At 29.7% G+C, this 23,543-nt stretch overlaps 2 protein-coding genes across 3 annotated transcripts; one reads left to right on the top strand and one right to left on the bottom strand.

Annotated features, from left to right (window-relative positions):
• The first annotated feature begins 7,513 nt into the window (after positions 1–7,513).
• Positions 7,514–10,598, top strand: LOC100169421 (protein downstream neighbor of son homolog). The gene is made up of 9 exons (XM_001948724.5): positions 7,514–7,982; positions 8,092–8,326; positions 8,395–8,531; positions 8,587–8,830; positions 9,018–9,168; positions 9,250–9,416; positions 9,495–9,698; positions 9,789–9,975; positions 10,041–10,598. Exons 1-9 carry the CDS (start codon positions 7,786–7,788, stop codon positions 10,208–10,210), a joined length of 1,692 nt encoding a protein of 563 aa, XP_001948759.1. The 5' UTR covers positions 7,514–7,785; the 3' UTR covers positions 10,211–10,598.
• A 1,883-nt stretch (positions 10,599–12,481) lies between these two features.
• On the bottom strand, positions 12,482–17,467 carry LOC100160529 (coiled-coil domain-containing protein 6). 2 transcript variants are annotated; one of them, XR_510697.2, is made up of 9 exons: positions 17,259–17,467; positions 16,846–17,077; positions 15,500–15,649; positions 15,191–15,423; positions 14,961–15,127; positions 14,192–14,464; positions 13,936–14,038; positions 13,562–13,692; positions 12,482–13,478 (listed from the first exon to the last, which is right to left on the bottom strand). XR_510697.2 is itself a non-coding variant. In XM_001948688.4 (8 exons), exons 2-8 carry the CDS (start codon positions 17,059–17,061, stop codon positions 13,293–13,295), a joined length of 1,356 nt encoding a protein of 451 aa, XP_001948723.2. In that variant the 5' UTR covers positions 17,062–17,077; positions 17,259–17,464; the 3' UTR covers positions 12,482–13,292. The 2 variants fall into 2 exon arrangements, 1 of the variants encoding a protein (XP_001948723.2); XM_001948688.4 differs by lacking the exon at positions 13,936–14,038 and having other exon boundaries at positions 17,259–17,464.
• Between the last annotated feature and the right edge of the window lie 6,076 nt (positions 17,468–23,543).

Genomic DNA, 23,543 nt, shown 5'->3' with positions numbered 1-23,543 from the left:
CATTTATCCTGTATTTTGCGTATTTAATTAATTCGCATATAGACGTGCTTTACATATATAGGTAATTAACTATAATGCTGTAATAATAAGAGTAAGTGTTTATTATTTTATTGCTATTTTTTATTATAATAATAACAACGCTGGCCGTTTCAGTTAAGACTTTAATGGCATACCTAATAATAATGGTAATGATAATGTTAAAGATAATGATAATAATAAACATATTATACACAAACATGCATTAAACGTGCATTAATTTCGAAAATCGACGAAGACTTTTTCTCAACGTCAGACTACCTTATATGCCGATTTAAATAAACGATAACGATAATCGCGAACGTAATCGCGTCTAGCGTTTCTCTAAATCATTCACCAGACATGTGCGCGGATTTGAGTTGTACCTACCTATACCTTAGCTAATCTCTTGACATACGCAGCGGCCGTTATTTGGTGTACATTTGGTACATCATATTATTATTATTATATATAGTGTATAGGTATTTTATACGGAGTGGAAATGCATTTGAATAGCAACACCAAATTTGTACTTGTAAAAAAAATATACATAGATTAAAATATTTATCTATAGGCTATAGGTAAACCTATACTTATTATTACAACATTTTTATTAAAAAAATTTTGATTTTTTTAACATATAGTATTTTTTTAGTTACAAGGTACCTCTGTTTTGAATTCATTAGGTATTACTATCATTCAATCCTCTATAAAAATGTTAGAAAAAATATTCTGCTTCTTATCATTAATTATAATGATCAATTTAAGTTTTTGTTAAACATTTTTTTCTCCCTTAATTGTGTTATTGGTACTTCCTACCTATAAAAACATACTTCAAAACATATATAAGGAAAACATTCATTTTAACACGTTGACGGGCAGTAACCGCTGTAGTCATCCTGATTCAAGTTGTAATATGACCATGACTGGTATAGCAGTTATATATAAAAAGTCGTAAAATGACATGACTGCTATAGAGCGGTTGCGTTTCTTGTGGCTTCGCCACAATGGAAATTATCTGGTGTCCTATTGTGACTTACTACTTACTAACAATTTGGGCAAAAAAAAATTAAATATTTTAAAAATGATATAAAAATCTATGGATTCTTCCCAATCAGAGTGACTACCAAATTACAGTAATTTGCATAACTGCATTAGCAGTCATGTCCGTTAATGTGCTAAAAAATACACCAAAATATTAGTTTAACTAAGTAAATGGATCACGCATGCTATTATGTTTATACTCACTCGGCGAGCCACCACTGATACTACACGATAAAGATAACATTCAATTTACTCTAATTTAATATACTATAATTTAATATTCGATAACAAATACTACCGGATTATCAATCATAATTGATGTAATATATGTATTCGATAAAAATGTCCCAATTATCTGGTTTTTTTGGCCCAAATAAGCGGTGATTCACTACAATGATAAGTTTATTTTGTAATTGAAGAATTGACCTGATCAAGCGGTTGTTCTAATTAATCAGTGTCTCTATTAAGCGGAGTCTCCTGTATACACAAACACCAGTGGCGTATTTAGGGGGGGACGGGAGCAATTTTCCCGGGGCGCCAAATTCTGATTCCTTTAAAGGGACGCCGTCGCTAGAGGTTAAAAAATTATTTATTTTTTTTATTTTATTGGAATTGTTGAGAAATTATATTAGTGATAAGCAATAACTGATAAGTGATAACCTGTATCTTTCTTATAATATCTTTTACATTTCTATACATATTTCTAAACATAATGTATTTTATTATATTGTCATAAAAAAAGCCTAAAATCTAAAATTGTAATTTGTTTTATTTGATTATAAAGATTGACTATTTTATTAGGAATAAAAGTAATAGTAAAATAAAAGTGTTCTCTAAATTAATGGAAACATAATAATGCAATAAGGGGAAAATATACATTTTGGGTTATCACTTTTACAGGGCTTGAAACCGATTGAAAAAATGTCTGTTTTGATTTCGATTTTGTGTATCGGTTTTTATTTTTTTCGATTTTGGTTTAAATTTTTCAATACCGGTATTAGGAAATTCCAGTTTTGGTTTCGATTTTGTACACCGGTTTCCAATTTTTTCGGTTTCGGTTTTGGATTTAATACCGGTTTCCAATTTTTCCGATTTTGTTTTCGGTCTCAGTTTACAAACGGTTTATACCGGTTTCTAAAATTGGTTTCTAGGCCTGGATTATTTACGTTCATTCTTAGTTTATTAATTTTTTTGAATCGCCGGATCGAGCGTTCGAATCTGCACCTAGCTGTTGACTGTTATGTAAAGCAAACTCTCCAAAATGTCAAGATATAAAGATTTTCAAAAAAAAACCATTTTTTAAATTATATTTCGGTTTTGGTTTTAATGTTAATACCGATATCCAATTTTTTCCTGTTTTGGTTTTGATTTTGTTTTCGATTTCGGTTTTATAACGGTTTATACCGGCTTCAAGTAATCAAGTCCAGCACTTTTAACGGAGAGAAAAAGTCACTTGTACATTAGAGAGGGCTTAAAGTTTTTTGTGACAATGAGTAAAAGGAAACTGAGAAAAAAGGGGCGCCAAAATGTATGTACCTGTATAGGGCGTCAAAATCGTAAATACACCTCTTGAAATACATATTATACCGTAGTTTACCAGTTACCTATTATTATTTGTTAATTTCAATGGCACGGTGTATTATAATTTATAATTAATGACATTACCAGAAAATAATATAATAATATTTACAACATACATTACGAGTTTGACGAGCAAGTAAGTAGACGGCGTAATAATAATTACAATTTACAACCAAATATGCTGCTGTGTGCCTGTATAATACAATTCTATCTATGGGTAATGTATAATATATCGTATATAGGTATATGTGGGTTTTTCTTTTTATGTAATTCACGTTCACTCTCGTCCAAGTAGAACGAAACGATGGAATGTGTCCAAATTATTACGGGACACGTGCATAATAGATGACCAACTGATACATCGAACGTGAAAAATAAATTTGTTATTATTATCATACATGCTTAGAGATCTATTGCTGTATATATACGATATTCAAAATACATATATCTTCTATACACCCATCCTACCACGTTGATGTAGGTACTTATACTAATTATTCGGTGCAGGTGTTCGTTTTACATGATTTTGTCTGCAGACATATAAATTTCAGTAAACAATAAATGTTATAACTTATTAATTAATTACCTAACATAGTATTGAAGATTTGAAGCTTTTTTTCCAAAACCAAATTACATGCCTAGGATATGGTTATCGAAAGGCTGTAAATTAACACACATCAGCGCATACTAAATGTCAGGAATTGTAATACCAACTTTTACCAATGATAAACGAACACATTTGAAAAATGATTCGACAGTTTTATCAAGTTTTTACTCATACGCTTGGGGAAACTAAGACATTTTAAAACGCACCTCTTCAACAAACCTATATTCTGGACCTATCTTTTTACACGAAAAAGTGTTCGTACAAAACTTTATTACATAACATAAATTTAAAATATCTAATACATTTTTCTCTTATTCAGAATCCATAAAATATAAATATACATAGGTATATCCTATATAGTATATAATATGATACAAGCATATAGTAATAATGATATACCTATATATAATACGGCTTTACTCATAATAAGTTATGACATATTTAATGTTATTCCCATGTTATATAACATGTACATAACACTCTATTCTTTGAAAATGTAAAAACTCGGATAAATTAATAGTATATGTATATTGTATGTTTACAATTTACAAACAATAATTATTATGGCCTAGATTATATTTGGTGCAAGACGTATCACGTTTGTAAGCATTGTAAACTTTAACAAATTGATTGGACTATAGATACTACTATTATAATATATACATGGTACACTTACCCACATCATCACATTATTTCTCAATGACTAGTTAATACTATAAACGTCCGTATGTTTATAGTTTTACATTTATTTTAAAAATCAATGAAACTAATTTTGTACATATAATTAATTTTTAAACTATACGCACCTATTTTATACTATAGGTTTGCCTGTATAGCAGCTCCAACAGCAATTTATCAGGTGAATTATAATTTATATGTGTATGAGTAGTATATGACTCATGACTGAAGATAAATTATTTACTTCCATTTTTTATCTTAGAAATATTTTTGAAAATTTAAAATTATTGATATTTCAATATTTTACAGTGATTTATCAATTAACAAATCTTTAAGTCCATAATTGTTGTATTTGTTTTAAATTGTACTATGCCTATGTAAGTTTAATTATATGTAGATGAATTTAACTCGAAACAAAAAGTTGCACAGTATTTTAATATTTTCATACACGTCGTTTCCCGTTTTCCGTCAACAACTTCTGACAAGTTAAGATTTTGAGTTAAGAAATGTTCAGAACTTCAGGTAGTAATTGAGCAAACTTTGAGCTTTGAGTAAAAACATTAACAATTACCGAAAACTCAATTCTTAGTACAAAAATACATTTTGTTTATTATATTATATTATAATAATTACTATCCGTACATAATATTATAATCCAAAAAATCTTATTGTGGAAAATTATAATGTTCACATATTTTATATTTATATAAGAATTCTTTAAAATACTTTCGAGTAATGCGCATTTAATTATTTCAAGTAAAATATTGATTACGTACTAATACGTAGGTAATTATCAAGATTCATGTATATTTATTATTTATTACAAGTTTTAATTGAATTAAAGGAATTATATAAGCGTTGAATGATGACGGGGAGGAGGGTGTCTAAGGAGGTTATAGCTTCCCTCGAATTTTTTTTAGACCCCCTCACATGAATTTTTTTAGTTAAATTTTTTTAATATTTTTTTAATACGTTGTGTACCAAAAACCTAATAGGTTATATACCACCTATATAAATTCATCGACCTACGCCTATACCTATTATAAGGTTTATGATCTAAATTAAAAAAAAATGCGTGTACCTATAGGTAAACTAAATTATGTAGAAAACAATTTAAAATTAACTACACAAATAATTGGTAACATATAGGTTTTAAGAAATTATTTCAATTTTCCTTGAACGATTCCACAGCTGGTTCTTTTTTGATAGAAAAACAAAGTTGTTATTTCGGATCATTGGCAACTTTCATTAATACTACCTTATCAGTTATCATTAGCTTTGCGCTTTTAACATTAGGATTTTATATTTGTTGAACTAATTTTAAGTAAAGCTTTAAAAACTAAATACTTTAGGTAGCTGGTAGGTACATAATACAATTTTTCACATACAGAAATACCTACCCGCAACGAAAAAATATTGAAGACCAACCAATCTATTGGGGTCTTCATTTAATAATTATGGCCTTAGGTGAAGGGTCTGGGCGTGCCTGATACTATCCATCAGTGACCCCCAGTGCTATCAGGCACATAGCACTAGATTCGCACATGGCCCATTTCCTCACAAACATTTCTGCATTCCCACCTAGACGAGCGTGATACTAGTAGCTTTAAACGGCCCGGCTCCGCATCACTCACCCGGCGAACAACTGTTCGTTAATCATTTCCAGTCCATTCTATCTTAATTCTTGTCCATGATACAAATTTAGTGAGATGAGTTGTAAGTGGCGTACCAGGGTCTTTCTTACAGGGGGGGGGGGATATATTCCCACCTACTCTTAAAATATAAATTCTTTAATATAAATCTTAATACAATTTTAAAGCTTGAACATTTAATACAAGGCTCTTAATCAGTGGCGCAACTAGGGCTGAATGTTGGGGGGGGGGGGGCTGTAGCCCCTACCTGACATTACACGAAAAGTAACCCGTGGAGGCGATTCCCCCACACCCTCATAAATGTACACTTAAAAATATAAAAAAATCATACAAACAAAATCAATTATTTATTTACTCAGGTATTTAATTATACCTTATTTTTTAATATTTATATAATAATTTTCAAAAATTAACAATAATATTTTTACGAAATGTGCAAATTATTTTGAGTTGGAAATTCATAAAAAAGTTTATTTTAAAATCTAACATTAGAAAATTTAATACAAGATTCCACATAAGTATGACTACCTTTATTAAAAAAAAATATCTACCGGAAAGTCAAATTAATTTTTTATGAGCGTTTGAAGATCAATTTTTACATCATATGATTGCATATTTTCTCTATTTCTCATGCAGCGATTTTCTTATTTTGTTGTAATTCAAAAACGAATTACTCTAGATACTTGAAATTTACACAATATAACATCTTATCAATTCCCATACTTATTACTTGATATTATAGTTTTCAAAATATTTTGACCCGTTTTGAGCTGTAAATGGACATATAATATTTTTTTAGTTTTTTTTCTTTAATTGTCAATAAAATGTCATTTGTTGGGTTGAAAAGCGTGAAAATTTAATACAAGGCTCAGCTATACTTTTACTATAGCATTTGAAAATTGTTTAAAACAACATTTTTTTATAAAAATCTCTGGATTAGCGCCTTATATATTATAATATGACATAATATGTTTTATGGTCCTATATATTATCTATCTCAGTAGCATGAATCACGTCACCGCGATTAAATATAAACTTATGTTAAAGATATTATAGATGTATCTTTAATTGTGGCATGAACTTATTAACCTTATTAGCAGGGCTAGGAAAATAAAGCACTAAAAACCTACAACAAAGGAATTGAAAAATTGCCAATAATGCTACAAAAAAAGCATTTTAACCAAGAAAATGCAACTAAAAAAGACTTGAACATTTTTAAGTTTAGCTGAAAAATATTTTTAATATCAAAACATAATTTATTAAACACATTTTTATATGTTCTTACTAAGTAATTCTTAGAACAACTAAGCACAATTTATAAATATTAAAAAAAATAAATTAAAAACTGTTTTATTAAATGTCGATAAATGTCAACGTATTACGTAACCACTACTCCCCACTCGATAATCACTTGGACAAAATCTAAGAATCTATTTTCAGAAATATTTTCCGATAAGGCGATAATATTTCACTACGAAATCATGAAATTATAAGTATATATAATATTACAATTAAAATAAATTAATAAAAAAAAATTTACGTAAATGTCCTAAAAATGTTAAATATGCATATAATTAACAAAAACTAATTAAAAAGCTAATAAACTGACGAAAAAGTATTTATTTACAAATATCATAAGAAAATGCACAAAAAGCAAAATCAAAATTGCATATTTGAACTCTGAGATGAATGAACCGAATTTTGTTTTTGATTAGCTATGTCCTGTAGTACTATGAAAGAAAATGCAAATGCTACAAAATCCTAGCCCTACTTATTAGTCATGCTCAGTAAGTTGCGGCGACAAATAAATAAAATAGTCCACTAAGAGCGCTAGTAGTGTTATTTCTCGTGCCGTTTTATCAAAGTTCGTTGGCTCATAATCTTAAATCACTGGTTTCAATGATAACAACCGTCAAAGGTAAGCAAAAACATAGGCAAAAACGAGATGATTAATGATTATGACATACATGGTCAATGGGCAGCAACAGCTGCTGTCGCATTCTGCCATCACATTTAAATTTAATGGAAGTAATAAGAAGTAAGAACCTAAGTAAGTACAACCACAAAAAAAATTGTCATTGGCACAATACTCTGCTGTAATCACTGTCTAGTCCAAAGAAAAAAGATACTACAACTATAGTCGTACTTAGTACTTACTACTTACTACTTACCAACTTCGTCCGGAACTCGTGAGCATCGTGTCAAAATATGTTGGAGTTGGACAGCGGCTGTACGCCGCCAAAATGGAAACGTCCAGAAGATGTGATGAAGATGCACAGAATGAAGATGAAAAAACGTGCACTGCAAGCTAGATTTGTTAAATCCATGGACACGAACCCTCCGGGAGAGGTACCAACTGGCCGGATGCCGATTTCACAGAGATCACCGGCCAAAAACCCATTCAGGTGAGAAGGATAGGGCTACTGCTAGCATATTTCAGACTAAAAATGGTTACTGTTGTGATTATAACCATAATAATACCATTATGTACCTAAAACATATTGTTATACTTAGACGAAAAACACCGGTCAAGAACAAGAAGCAAATGGATGCCCGAGATACATTGAAAAGAGCCAGGGTCGAATATGATGATGACAATGCTTGCACATCAAATTTATCTAAGCTGATACGAGACTGTGAATCTATTCCATCTGTAACCAGCTATTCACAGTACCCTGCTCTAGATGAAAGTGTCATCTCATTTGTAGATGTTCTTCGTACAGTTAATGCTGTGGCTTGTGTTGAAGATGTATAAAATACAAATATCCAATTGAATATTAAATTTTAACTGTATCTCAATCACAATATTCTTTTCAGGATGTTGAAGAAATCAAAGGTGAAGGACAACTACCAATTGATTGGACATTAAGAACTAAAGTCCGTTTTTTATCTCCAAACCCGTTTCCGTGGAGCCAAAAAATAAAAACATGTGAAGAAGCATCAGCTACAACTGGGTAAGTCCATTTATGATAGTTTGTGTCATTAATGTTTTAAATTTTACACATTTAGATTTGTAAGGTGTCTAGACACTGAGAACATAGAAAACTCATTAGATACAAGTCCTAATAGTCGATTCCACCAATGCTGTATGGCTTGGCAACATCCATCCTTACCTTGGGTTGATCTCATTCACAGAGGTCCTCGTGTTGCAATTAAGGATTCAGCCAGTGCTGTGCCTTCCATTAATGCAAATCCATTTTTTAAAGAGTCTCTTTTTACTCATTGGATTGATAGTTTCAGATCTTTATTTCAGGTAATATTTAAAAATTTAAATTTAACAAATTATTGATGTGTACATAAGTTACACATATTAGTTTCACAATGTTTTTATTTTATTTCTCTGTGTACACAACACAGATGAGAGCATTTAGGATAGACGGACACCAAACTCTTATTTCAGCTCTTATTTAGTATTTCAATTAATAATAACTTTTCATTAGCTTGTTCGAGCTAACCAATGTCCATACTTCTATGTTCTGGCCAATGCATTCACATGTACTTTTAGAGCATCAAGCGTTGGTGGGTATGAAGAGTTGAATGCAATGATATATCCAACAACCCAAGGACTTCGAGATGTTTTAAAACGTGAAGGTATTCAATGTGACATTGTGTAATGTTATTATATTTTTATATATATATATTGATTATACTAACTGTTTAATTATTTAACAGATATAGAGTTCACAATGCCATTACTCGAAGAGGATGAACACAGCAGTGAAATTTTTACTAAAAAAACATTAGAAGATGCCAAAACTGGGGAGGATGAAGAACCTGAACGTTGGTTGGAAACAATGGGTGCTGAAAAATCTGAAATTAAACGCTTGCAAAGTTCTCAGGTACTTTTACAGGATTTTATTATTCATTATTCATTTAGAATTAGTAATTAATAATTATATTTCAAAATATATTTCTAGAGTGAACTAGTGTCAAGTCGTCAACGAAAAATTGATAGTACTAAAGAGTCTTTGGTGGTTGTGACTGGTGTTGAGGCACAAGCCTTATTTAATTGGCTAATAAATTGTCGTTCAACAGTATCAAATACAGGACCTCATGCAGGTATACCGCCCACACTTCTAGCACCGGTAGCCTTTACTGGTGCTACTTTAACACCGCTCAAAGTAAGGATTCCGTTATACAATCCATTTTATAATACTTTAAAATAAACATTGTTCCAAACGAATAAATAAAATGTTTAATAAATATTTTAGGTGAGACAAAGTACAGTAAAAGTGGATGGTCAAAGCTACAACTCGATAGAAGTAAAAGGACCTGTACTGCCAGATGCAGTCTACAATTTCTGTGATTTATTGTCAACATCTTTAAAAAAATTTACTGCTACATTTGCCAATTTGGAGAGCACTAAACCTTTTACATTAGCTTCAGAGTCAAAAAAAGGTATAAATTTCAAATAGATTCAAAACCATATCTTGAAAATAATTTTATTTTTTCATATATATTAGAATATTGTAACAGTCAAAAATCTGAAGACAAAGCTATACACTTATTTGGCCAACAAAACCTTAGTGACTGTGGCCTAAGAGACTCAGTTCTGAAAAAATTCTGTTCTGCATCCACCAAAGCATTTGACAGTGTGAAATACACTAAAGACGATGGATATTTCATCTCATAAGCAATTTTTGTTTACATAGCTTTTATAATTTGAAGATGACTTTAATTTAAGTCTATATTTTTATAATTTTAAAATATTAGGGCATTATTTTTTTTTAAATTGTTTGACCCTTCATTATTTATTGATAAACAAATAATTATTTATTAAGATTTTAAATTCTAAATTGAATTTTATGAACCATTACTGACTGTATAATATTTGTTTAAAATTTATATTTTTATTTTCTTATCCATTAGTTATTTATTTTATTTTATTTTTTAAACAAGCCGAGTATTCGAATCGTGTTCACTAAAATTACAATTAAACTTCCAACATTCCTATACAGCAAAACCTCGATAACTCAAACGTCTATCAGTCGAATTTTCAATAACTCAAAGGAATATCTTCGCCCCTGCATTTCAATAAGTACACACAATTTTTTATCCCCCTAACCAATTTGAATTATCTAGGTTTCACTGTAATTGGTACTCTTCTCAAAATTATTGAAATTTAAAGATATTTAGTTTTTTTTTCACTGCAATCTGTGTATACTACATGAAATAAAATATTTATTAATATTATTATTTTTTATTTTTTATTTTGAGATCAATATGACTTAATTAATTAAGTTTAAAATAATGCGAGCTAAGGTTTTTTTAAATTTGTATGGTTACCGGCAATTGAGAATATTATAAAATACAGGGACGTTATAGTATGTCTGGAGCAGTGAAAGAGTTAATATTTATTTTCCTATACAACAATCGACTACTCGATTAGTGGTACACAGTCAAGTATCGTAAATGATTTAAGAGGATGCCACACGCCCACACCCGCATGTGTTGTCTCTGTCTTACTAATGCGTAACATACCAAATTTCACTCAGAAATTCAATTTTTTTGTCGTTAGCTTGGAAATTAGAGTGAATAGCCTATTATGAAACTCAATGGTAAGAAAATTATCTGTGTTTTTTTACGATAATTAAGTTTTTAAGTGGGTATAGCGTGTATAATAAATGTAAATTAAAAATAATCATAACTCACTTAAAAACTGAATTATCGTAAAAAAAACATCCAACAAAACACAGATAATGTTCTTACCATCAAGTTTCATAATAGGTCGATTCACTCAAATTTTTTTGCTAAAATATTTGAAAATTTATATACTGTAACCAATAGTTATACAAAGAATAATAATTTTTGTCGTTTTGTTGTAATTTAAAAATATTATATGCGAGTAATTGAAAGTTTTAAAGTATACTACACACAAGAACATAGTTTTCAGATATAAAATATACTTTAACTTATATTAGTAATATAAGTTGACGCCCATATAGGGGTCCCTCCGGTCATTTTATTATACAAATACGAAAACATTTTTTAAAAACATTGAATTCAAATTTAACCAATCCACACAGCAGTGGCGGCTTGAACTTTATTCCCTTAACTCACATTTAATATTTTTACACCACTCATCCAAAACATTTTTTCACTGCTCTCCAAAAAGTAAATTCATAAGTTGTTAGTGGTTAATACATTAACCCTTTAAAAAATTCTAAAAGTACCTTTTTTAACCATAACACTCATTAAGAGGTCGTCACACCCGGATGTGTTGTCTCCATCTTATACACGTACAACAAAGAAAAAACACGTTTATACAGTCTGAGAAGAACTCGCTCAATTTTAGTTATAGAGTAAAAATACCTATTATAAAATTGAATTGTGATAATATTTCTGAGGGCAAGTTGTTGCATTTTTTTTTCAATTATACATTCATTATATCATTCAGAAATAGCAAAAATTTCAACATTATTAAAATAACTTTTCAAAAATATAATTTTTTTTAAAGCTCACCGTTTTGACCTCCAAAATATTTTCATCTTTTAATTTTTTAAAAGGTGTTTTTGTTATAACAGCAAAATTGAGCGAGTTCTACTCAGACTGCGTAGACAAATTTTCTATGTCGTACGTGTGTAAGACGGAGACAACACAGTGTGACATCCATTTAATATATTTGTCTATCATACGATTCAATTATACCTTTGAGTCACCACTTGATTGCAGCGACCCACTCAAATACCTAATGTACAGCAGGGAGGTACCCACTTGCCCATATTGTTTTAGACCTTAAATCAAATATAAAAAGTATTTCCTGGTTATAAAATATCATCAGATTAAATTATATTAGTTTCATATTGATTAAGCATAATTGACAATTACCAATGCTTATTTAAACATTTAAATACGAAATACTGAAAACAGTTGGTTACCACAAGAAATAAATTTTTGTGTGAGGTAAACAAAAATATAATTTTAATAGCTTATATAGGCATATAAGTCAATTGACTTCACAGTTAATACTTTTAATTTATATAACTAATAGATGAATAATATTGGTAATTTAAATATGAACAGGCAGTATACAAAAGAAACACAATTAAGATATTTATAAGAAATTATCATTAATTGAAGAATTAGATATACTTATATTGTAATTATAGGACTTATTAGTAAATTATAAACATAATGTTCATAATAAAAAAAAATTTTATCAGAGTTGTGAAAGAAAATAGACATAGAGTATTTAACAAATATTAATGTAAATAGGTAATAATTTACTTTTACCAAACATTACATCAAAAATAACTTAAATTTTACATAGTTTACAAATGAAAAAAAAAATTCAACTATTGCTTTACACAAAATATTTGCTTAGGTACAATAAGAGGCAAATCACATTGAACTAGATTTACTATTTCCTTATCAAATATTATCCAACCAAAAACTATAGTTAAATATGATAATAAACTTTCATAAATAATAAATTAATAATAATAAAAAAATACAATGGCATAGTATGCACATAGGCAACTTATTGTTAGGGATTTCTCCATTACTATTTAATTGTTAGTTTTGACTTTTTTTTTTTTTAATTTGAAATGATTTTGTGTAAATTACAAACTTAAATTATATTTATGAACTGATATTATTTTTTAAAAATGTATTATATATTGAACCTTCCAACTTATTAAAGCAATAAAAGTAAAATTATACATACATAGATAATACAATATATGCTTGTTATGTATGTACATAAATAGATTAAATTAGTACTTGACTGAATCCATCAGTGTTGCAGGTAATGTTGACGGTGACGGTGGATTGGGCAAGGGAATTTGTGATCCGGTTGGTATACCACCACTATTAACTATATTAGATGATAGTGGCACTATTGGCTTAACAAAACGTTCACTGACTGGACGTCCCAACGATAGCGTTCGAGATTGATTAATCTGTATAGAATAATATAGGTACACTCTTCATTTTTATAATAGAGGATAAGACTCAATGAAAAAACAAATTTGTATTAACTTACCACTTGAGTAGTAGGACATAAAGGTGTTGACGGTGCTCCTATGACGAGATTCGATGGTACAGTTTGGCCACAAACATAACATCGATTCATATTGGCATAGCCCAATACACCAATTTCGCCACGAAACACTCCTAAAATCATATAATACATATATATGTAATTTATTTTGTATAAATAAAATAAAATTATTAAAACGCACATACAAAATTGATACTGAGAATAGCTTTGACACATTAACTTTTATTGAGTAGTAATAGTATTAAGTAAATGCCTATTGAAATGTATGTAATATATAAATATTTCTATCTCATTATAAACAGTCTCTGCACTATTGGTTTTGTTTTTAATCAAAAAGCTATCTGCCCTCTACTTACACAACTCACGGATGGACAAAACACTTATCGTCTACACCTCCACCACCGCACTTCCTTTTTTTCTGTTCCGGCGATGCAGATACACTACCCGCTTCAGTCGCATCTATCGTACAATACAAAACAAGTAACAACATTTGAGCATACATCAGAACCCAGTAACATTAACAGTAGGCATTCACTTATTACATAAATATTTAGACAAATTTAATTTATGGTTTTAATTATATATTTATTTTATGTATACAACATGTATTACCTGGTGTTCCAACAGTGGATCCAGGACTAAGGGGCCTAGATTGGCTAGGAGATGGAGGAAATGGGAGTGGACTTGATGACGTTCTGCATCGATTTGAAGCCATTTCGTTATACTGACGTTCTTCTTCCATTTCTAAACTACTCTCGGATTCCGATAAATGACGACATAAAGCTGTACGTCTTTCCACTTCAAGTTGTAACTTTCTTTGTAATCGCAAATTGTCTTCACGCACTTGGCGCTCTTCTTTGGCCATTTTTTCCATTTTCTTGGAATCTAAAAAATAAAATATTTCAATTAAAATATAAGTGTTAAAACTTATAAAAGTGTAAATGTAAACCATATTAAACAACATCAAACAAAATTATTTCAGATTATTTTCACTCATTAACACGTTAACAGAGCAAGTATTTTTTGTGATTACTTCTATGTGTATGTATAATACTAGTTTCTAATTATAGAAACTGCTCTCATAATAATATGGTCATACTTCCAAATGGTATATGAATATAATATATTAAAAAATATCTATTGACCATGCTAACCAATGATCAAATAACTTTCAACTGTACATACAAAAATAACTAATAATTTAGTTATAATTTATTTATTTTAATTAATTAATTTACTTCAAATGTATATCTGACACCAAATGGCATTGAACTACAAACGTACAACGATTAGCGTAGGAATATAGTCAACGTGTTAAAGAATATCTTTAAAATCCAAACTATAAATGTTGAAATCAGCATATCTATTTTCATGTACTTGCTTTCTTTTTTAGAAACATCAAGTTGGTGTCGCAACCTGGTAACTTCTCCACGCAAATGTTGTAAATGTGCACTTATATTTGTAGCCATTTCACCTTTGTTTGGTCCTACTTGATCTCTAGGTAATACTGGATCGGAAACAGGCTGATCCAGTTTTATTTGTAATTGTCTAATCAAAATTCAAATTTAGATTATTTATAAAATTCAATGAAAACTTCAATAAATATTTTACCTTTTTTCCGCTTCTAATTTATCCATGCGTTTCCATAGTTTATTTACCAAAGCTTCCTGTTCTTGTTCCAATGTATTTTCTAAGTCAACTTTTTCACGCCTTAATTGCTCTAAAGTTGTTTGCTTTGTAAGAGTTTCTGCTTCTAGCTTTTCAATTTTACGCATAAGCCGATTAACTAAACATTCTTGTTCCTGTTCTAGAGTCTGTTCCAATTTACACTTCTCTTGTCGTAACTGTAACCAATATAAACAATGCGTAAATATAAGAAATTTACTGGAAATATTTTTTAGTTTCATTGACCAAACTAACCTGAGTTAATTTTCGTGACAGATCATTAGTCAAACATTCTTCTTCTTGTTCATAATGATGGGCCAAGGTTTCCTTTTCTTTTTTTAAAGCTTGAATTTTTTTTAGTAGGGTATTACTTATAAACTCTTCTTCTTGTTCTGCTCTTACTTGCTATAAAAAAATAAAATTATAAAACAACAATGCCTTGATTGCAAATATAAAACCTATTAAGCTATTTTATTATTTAATTAAATATTTAGATTAAGTTAAAAGATACTATAATACAAATAAAATGACAGTAGGCATATAAAATCCAATCAAAAATGATATACAATGATTAGACTAAAAGTTCAAGATCAACTAAAAGTTAAGATGATTACCTAAAAAAATATTTAATACCCATTAGGAATGTTGAAACCATGAAAGAATATTATACGTTTTTAATAAAAATGTATATGAGGCATCAACTAAGCATTTCCAATTTCTCCTATTTATTAATCAGTTAGGTACCTACGTATACCAAAATTATGTTTAGGACATAATCTCATCTTCTAAATTAAATATAACATAACAAGTAGGTACCTTAAACAAAACAGTTTTAAACTTTTAACCAGGGTCCTTACATAGGAATTTTGGGACCCTGGGCAAATTTTTATACCATAAGTCTATATGTAATTATTTAATTTTGATTGCTATAAATAAATTTTATAATATGACTGTATTAAAGTAATATAAGAGGGCGTAATTATGTTGGGGGCCCAGAGCTGCAGCCCCCCCCCCCTAAGCAGGACTCTGCTTTTAACCATAATATTTAATACAATAACCATATGTTTATTAAAGGACAGTTGCACCGTCTCTGATTAAAGTTAACCAAAGTTTAATCGGCCGAATTTGCCCGGTTAAATATCTGTTATCAGCTGATTAAGCTTAATCGAAGTTAACCGTAGACGGTGCAACTGGCCCTAAGAAGTCTACAAACATATTATAACCATCAAAAATCAAAATAACTAAATATTTTTATCATAAGATATAACCAAAATTATCAGATTTTTTTTTTTTGTTCACAATTTGATAAATGTATAAGAAATGTAGGAATTGATCTTTACTATTGTTGTATCGGACATTAAACAGTTTGTGACCTGTGTTTACATATAAATTATATTTCTAGCACAGAATAGGTAAAAATTAAATCAATTATTGATAACCAAAGTAAATAATGTAAAATAAAGAATTCAATTTAAGTTATTCTTACAACTAACGTATGAAAAATAGTAAAAATTACAAATCAGACTTGTAGGTGGATAATTCAAATATTAATTGTTATTTAAAACTTTTTGAAAAAGAAAATGTCATTTCTAGGTACTCACAATATAAACCGATGTCTCACGCAGTCGTTTGCATTCCTCGTCCATTGCTTTCATTTTCAACTTGTAGGTTTCCAACTCTACCTTGAGTACACGGTTTTGCTGCTGCAGGGAATCAATTCGCTTTTGCATTTGTTCCCTTGTGATTGGCGACGGAGGCATCATGATGGGTCCGCCGTCGATGGACGACGAATCACTCTCGCTGGCACTGTCCGCCATTGTCGTAAAATCAAACCTGGGGCGAGTTAAAAACAACAACAAAATTAGAAATGTTGATGACCAACTTACAGTCGATCAGACAAACTGCCAAAGTTCGAATGCGGCGACCGTACGGTGCCTGGATAGGTCTCACGCGAACTGCACGGACGACACCCTCTAACACAGATATAAAACTCAAACGCTACATATCAACATACCAGAAGTGCTAGAAATAATATACAGCTGCCCAATTGATGGTCGACAACAACGGTCCGGTGGTGAACACCAAGTTTTCGGGGAATTATTGATGGAAAATATCGTGAAGAAATGGGTAATAACTAATAAGACGAAATACGAATAACTTGGAACAGTCGAAAACGATGAAAACTCGGAACAGTCGGAACTCTGAACGAAACAAAAATAATAAAAAGAACTTTTAACAGTATAGTCAAATTCAGAGATCTGTACATAACCTTAAATCGTCGGAAAACTCTCATTGTGTGGCTACACTGCTATTTTCTTCCAGCAGTGTTATTTTGGAGTAGTGTGCAGCGTGGAGGATGTTTCTCGCATATATATTAGATGATTACACGGACTAAGATCAATAATTTATCTTAGTTCGTGGATGATTATAATATTATATTCACGATCGCACTCTTCTAAGAATATATCTTCTAAGATCGTTTATGCAACCCGGCATCAGACCGTGTTATATTGTAATATTATTATATAGAATATAGATCTTCTATTATTTATGGTTTTACACCAGCTATAATCATAGAAGTAACAGGGTGTTACCACTGGGTATCTTCCCTAATCTTATTATTCACATCACTCTTACTTGTCACCTATCAAACCTACTTATTATACTAAGAAATGTATAGATTGTAGATTACTTCAAATAAATAAAAAAAAAAAAAAAATCATAGAAGTGTAATCTATAATCTAACAGGCAAGTAGGCAACAGCTATAATCTATGGTTTCACGTTATATTCTTTACTCTTTCGTTACCCCCCCCCCCCCTAATGGGAAAATTTAAATAGGAATTAATGCTTATAGCCAAGAGGCCATAAACTTATAAATTAAAGTTTATAAGACATGAGGCATTAACCTGAAGTATATTTGTAACTTTTACAGGGATGGAAAACATTTTTAATTTTTTCGTTTTCGTTTTTGTTTAACGTTTTAAACGTTTTTGATTAATGTTTTTAAAAACGTTATTTTTCTTTATTGTTTTTGATTAACGTTTTTAAAAACGTTATTTCCCAATTGTTTCCAAATAACGTTTTTGATAATATATATATTTTTTATAATATTATATTCTTATATAATTTATAACTTTTAAGCTATAATAGTAACGCGCAATATAGAAATGCACTTAAAAGTTGAAAATTAAAATTAATTATCATAGATATAAAAAAAAACAATATTATCAAAAACGTTATTTGGAAACAATAGGCAAATAACGTTTTTAAAAACATTAATCAAAAACAATATATATTATATTCTTATAACTTATAACTTTTAAGTTATAATAGTAACACGCAATACAGAAATTCACTTAAAAGTTAAAAATGAAAATTAATTATTCTTAATATTTAAATTTTAAATCAAAATTATAATTTATATAAAAATTAGAAAATTCAAAATTTCTGATTTCAAATTTTTATTTTTTTTATTTTTAACAAGATATATATTATATACAATCTGTACCCTTGGGCACAATAAAAATATGTGATATAATATTTTGTACATGAAAACGTGAGGGAAGAAGCCAACCAGTGAAAGCACTACCTAATTGTTTATTTATATATTTTTTTTTTTAATTATTTGGATTATTCATTTAGTAAATCATGACACCAATTTCTTTTCAGTCGTCGTATGGGGTTGCCTGGAATTGTGCGAGAAGCTAAATTGGATATAAGGGGATTAGGATGATATGGAAGTCTGTTATGGAATCTTTTGTAATATGTTATTGCTTCAGCGTGAACCGTTTTTATGTTTAGATCTGCGTGCAGAGAGTAGTTGGAGACATATGGTGGGGCATTAGTGATTAATCTTGAAATTTTATTTTGAACGGTTTGGATTTTATTTACATTAGTTACTTTTGCATTGCCCCATAGTTGTAGGCCATAAGTCCACATGGGCTTGATTAATGATTTATATATGAGTAGTTTGGTGTTTAGTTTAGTGTTGTTAGATATTAGTGGTTTAATTGAGCGTAGTCGTTCGTTTAGGGCGAGTTTTTTAGTTTTGATATGAAGTCCCCAGGTAAGGCTGATTTCAAATTAAAATATTTTTAAAGTTAAAGATTAAAATGTAAAGGACAAGTGAATTTTTTTCAAAATTTTTTTTTTTCGTGGTATAATTTAATAATGTATAATACTATAATTTATTTTCGTTTTCGTTTTTGATTTCGTTATTAAATTTTTTTCGGTTTTTGGGATTTTTTATTATCGTTTTTCAGTTGTTTTTTGTTTTTGTTTTATTAATTATTTTCGTTTTCATTTTATTAATTGTTTTCATTTTTTGTTTTTTTCCGTTTAATAACGTTTTTTAAAAACGTTTTCCATCCCTGAATTGTTATGATTATAATAATTATATACCAGGGTAATCCACCAGAAGCGCTAGTAAAAATGTTCCCAGAATATATCTAAGATTCTAAGCTGCTTAGGCGCAATTTCAACTTTTGACTTTGGGGGGCTGAATATATCAAAGGCAAGCAGACCATTGCAATATAGCATTTTAAAATTGTATGTACTATGTTTTTTGGGGGTGCTACAGCTAAGTTTTGGGGTCTTATCCCCCCTCCAGACTTCCCTCAATTTGCGCCTATGCTGAGCTGATGATTCAATAACCGAACGGCTAACCTGGGCTATGCCCTACAAGTTACATTATAAGTTATAATTCGTTGAGTGAGCAGTGTGTGGACTGTTAACCGGAATTTTGAAGCGTATTAGTTGCCCGATAATCTTTTAGGATATACCCATAGGTGCAAACAGGGGGGGGCTTTAAGGGCTAAGCCCCCCACCCCAGAGGCGTGCCCAGGATAAAAATGTAGGACAGGCCCGGTTATAATTGTTTTAATTTATATAGGTACACATTATTTTTGTAGAAACTTTTTATAACATTTTTTAATTTAATTAGAAAAAATGATCATATAATATACCTAATATAACACAATTTATTCCTCCTGTTTGACTTGTTAATAATATTTCAATGATATTAAAAGTGAATACAAATGAAAAAATAGTTTTTTTTAATTATAAGTACCTACTTACATAAAATATAATTATTTAGTGAATTTAAGTCATCGATTTTTCAATCCAAGGATATACTTTGTACCATAAACTTTAAAAACTACGTTGTTTGTCACAAATTTGACGACGTGGAAAATTAATAACCGGTTGAATAGGTTGTACATCACTATCTGAGCTAATATCAAGCACTTTTAAGCTAGAAGAAGAAGTTGAAGACTCGTTAGAAGTCGAGGTAACATTTAATTTTAAAATGTTCAATTGAGGTTGATCTGTTGTACTATCATCATCGTTCAATGTCCTTGTGGATTTCGGAATAGGTTTATAAAACTGGCTGTTCATTTTATTTTAATTTAATTAGTAGGTAGGTAGTCAAATTTTAAGCAGTTTTATAAAAGAAAAATGTATTTAGGTTATTCTAAATAGTGTACACAGACAAAACGATTACCTCGACCGGCTCTGTCACTCACTATACGTTTACAAAGTAAACACCGACACACCATAATAAATTATTAATAGGCACCAAAAATAACATTTATAATTCATATTCATTATCTTATAATTCTTGACGATTGTCGGCGGAGAACAGTCAGTGACGAACGTTTAATTAATAACAATCATTTCGGGAATATTGTCTATTATTTACAATTTTTAGTCGTCGTCCGATAAACAGTAGGAACTGTGGCCACAATTATTCACGCTTGATATTAAAGTGTGTAATAAATAAATAATCTTTGTTCCAAATTGATTTCATTTCGTATCATTTCGTAATACGACAAAAAACACAGGGCAGGCCCGGGCCTACCAGGCCTACCCGCTAAGCACGCCACTGCCCCACCCCACCAAAAAAAAATGTCCATAGCCCTCCCAAACATTTCCTACATTTTGTTTTAAGCTTATTGTCATAAGCTTATATATTCAATATTATCAAAGTAAGGCCCTATTAGCCTATTAGCCCCCCAAATCTCAAACGCTATTTGCGCCTATGGATATACCTACAAATTATACAATATCCAGATTCCAGATATTGTTACAGCAGTTACACAGTGGCACAACCAGTATTTTTTCAAGGGGGGGGGGGGGGGGGTCCATTCGTGTTAGAATAGATATTTTAACCACGGACTAAGAAAAAAATCTGATATGTACCTATAATCTATATACATAGTACATACAATACATTTTTCATGAAAATATAAATCAATATTTTAGAATTTCAGATAATACATAATATATAAATATACAATTATATTAATATTTTTATTATAACAAAAATAAAATAAATTCTAAACGACGTATACCCTTAACCTATATTGAGTGCTGACGTCAAAATTAATGTTTAGAGGCTTAGAAGAAGGTTTGATAGTGCCTAGTGGCCATGGAAATAAAATAAAAATAAGGGACACTTAAAAAAAAAACAAAATAATTAATTGTTTTTACATACATAGATAGTAATATATTGGTAGCCAGTACACAAAATCAATTTTATTTGGAAACTGATGGTTGATACTTGATAAATTAAAATTATGCATACCTTTATTTATAGATGAGTTACCTAACTAAATATAATATAATAAAGCAAATAAAATGCAGCCGATGATGTCAATAAATGTGTTTTTCATTTTTAGAGTAGGTACCTATAATATGCCACTATATTATATAAGTCGGTATTTGGACTTTCACCCCCGTGTCTTTCCCCCTGATTTTAGCGGTACTGGACGTTGAGCCTACACTGTTTGGGCGAAGGTTTATCCTACTAAAACTACCGTTTGAAGCTTTATGTGAATAAGGTTTAAATAGGGTTATTAAGTAAATTAATTATACATTCAATATTGTATAGTAATGTACATAATTATTCACAGTATAATTATATATACAGTAATCTACAGTATAAAAATAATAATTAAAATAACACGTCATATAATATTATAATAAGATTTAAATAAGTTTATTAGTAAATTAATTTTATACAATTTTAAAGTACCTAATCTATTGGCCTGGGGATCTATTCTCGAAAACGACCGTACGTAAGGAAAACGAACGAATATTTTAAACCTAAGCATTTTATGTATTGTAATTGGTTAATATCTCCTCTTATATATTTATTCCATGTTTCAAGCACAAACTCTTTTTTTCTGTGGTTCATTTTCGTCGAACGTTTGGAATATTTTTTGAAATGGAATTGATTTTAATTGTATTTTCCGTTTCGATTTCTAATAGTACTGTGATGACTTGTTGAACATCAGAACATTAGGCTAGGTGGGTATGTTGAATAAAACTGACTATTAAAGTCGGAATGGAATGACTCTGGTCCCAGTCCTGGTCAAACGGTTTTGGGTGTGTGTGTGTGTGTGGGGGGGGGGAGGGGAACCACAACAATTTGTTTACAACACAAATACAATTATAATAAAAAATTATACTTTATTCTTAATTTAAAATGTTGTAATAATAGTAGGTATAGCCCGGTATAGGTAATCAATAGGATAAATAAATTATTCATTATCTATATATTTAAGAATCTAATTTTATTTTGGAGACAAAGGAAACCGGTTTGTTTGTTTATTTATTATTGTTATTATTATCATTATCATTATCATTATTAATTATTAGGGCTCGGATTTTGTAGCAAATGCTTCTTTTGAGGGAAGTGTGATAGAAAGATAATTCTTATATATAAATACGTTTTGAATCGTTCTGATTTTAATGAAGTAAACTTTTTTTTGCTTTTTTTTGCTTTTTTCCACAAAATCTGCTTTTTATTGCTTTTCCCCCTATTTGGTTATTTTTTCTTGATTTTTACATATTTTTCTTGAAAACTTAGCTTATCTCTATGTATATTATCCGTCTTTGACTATATATATTATTATTACCAGAAATTATAAAACCAGTAATAAATATATGACTGATAAAATAACTGTTGCAATTGTGCCGAAATAGTTTTATCCACAATTATCTATAGTTGTATTTACGACTCAAAAAAAGGGAAAATTATCTGAATTATACCTACGTATTTTTATAGCGCGTTCTAATATTTTAGTTGGCCGGCAAATATCAATCGACAATCAGTGGTATAAACGTATAGTGTTCTAAATAATTTCTCTCATCGTCAAAATGCCAAAAGTTAAAAATTAAAAAAAATTCAGGGCTTGAAACCGCTTCCAAGGAAATGGGTTACCGGGTCCGATAGGACCCGGACAATTTTTCAAAACCGGTTACCGGTTTTCGGGGTTTTTAGAATTTTTGGTAATT

The sequence above is a fragment of the Acyrthosiphon pisum genome, chromosome A1, assembly GCF_005508785.2.
Source record: "Acyrthosiphon pisum isolate AL4f chromosome A1, pea_aphid_22Mar2018_4r6ur, whole genome shotgun sequence".
In the NCBI taxonomy this organism is placed as follows: Eukaryota; Metazoa; Arthropoda; class Insecta; order Hemiptera; family Aphididae; genus Acyrthosiphon; species Acyrthosiphon pisum.
Note: the sequence above shows the minus strand (reverse complement) of the source record. Positions and strands in the feature narration are given on the sequence as shown.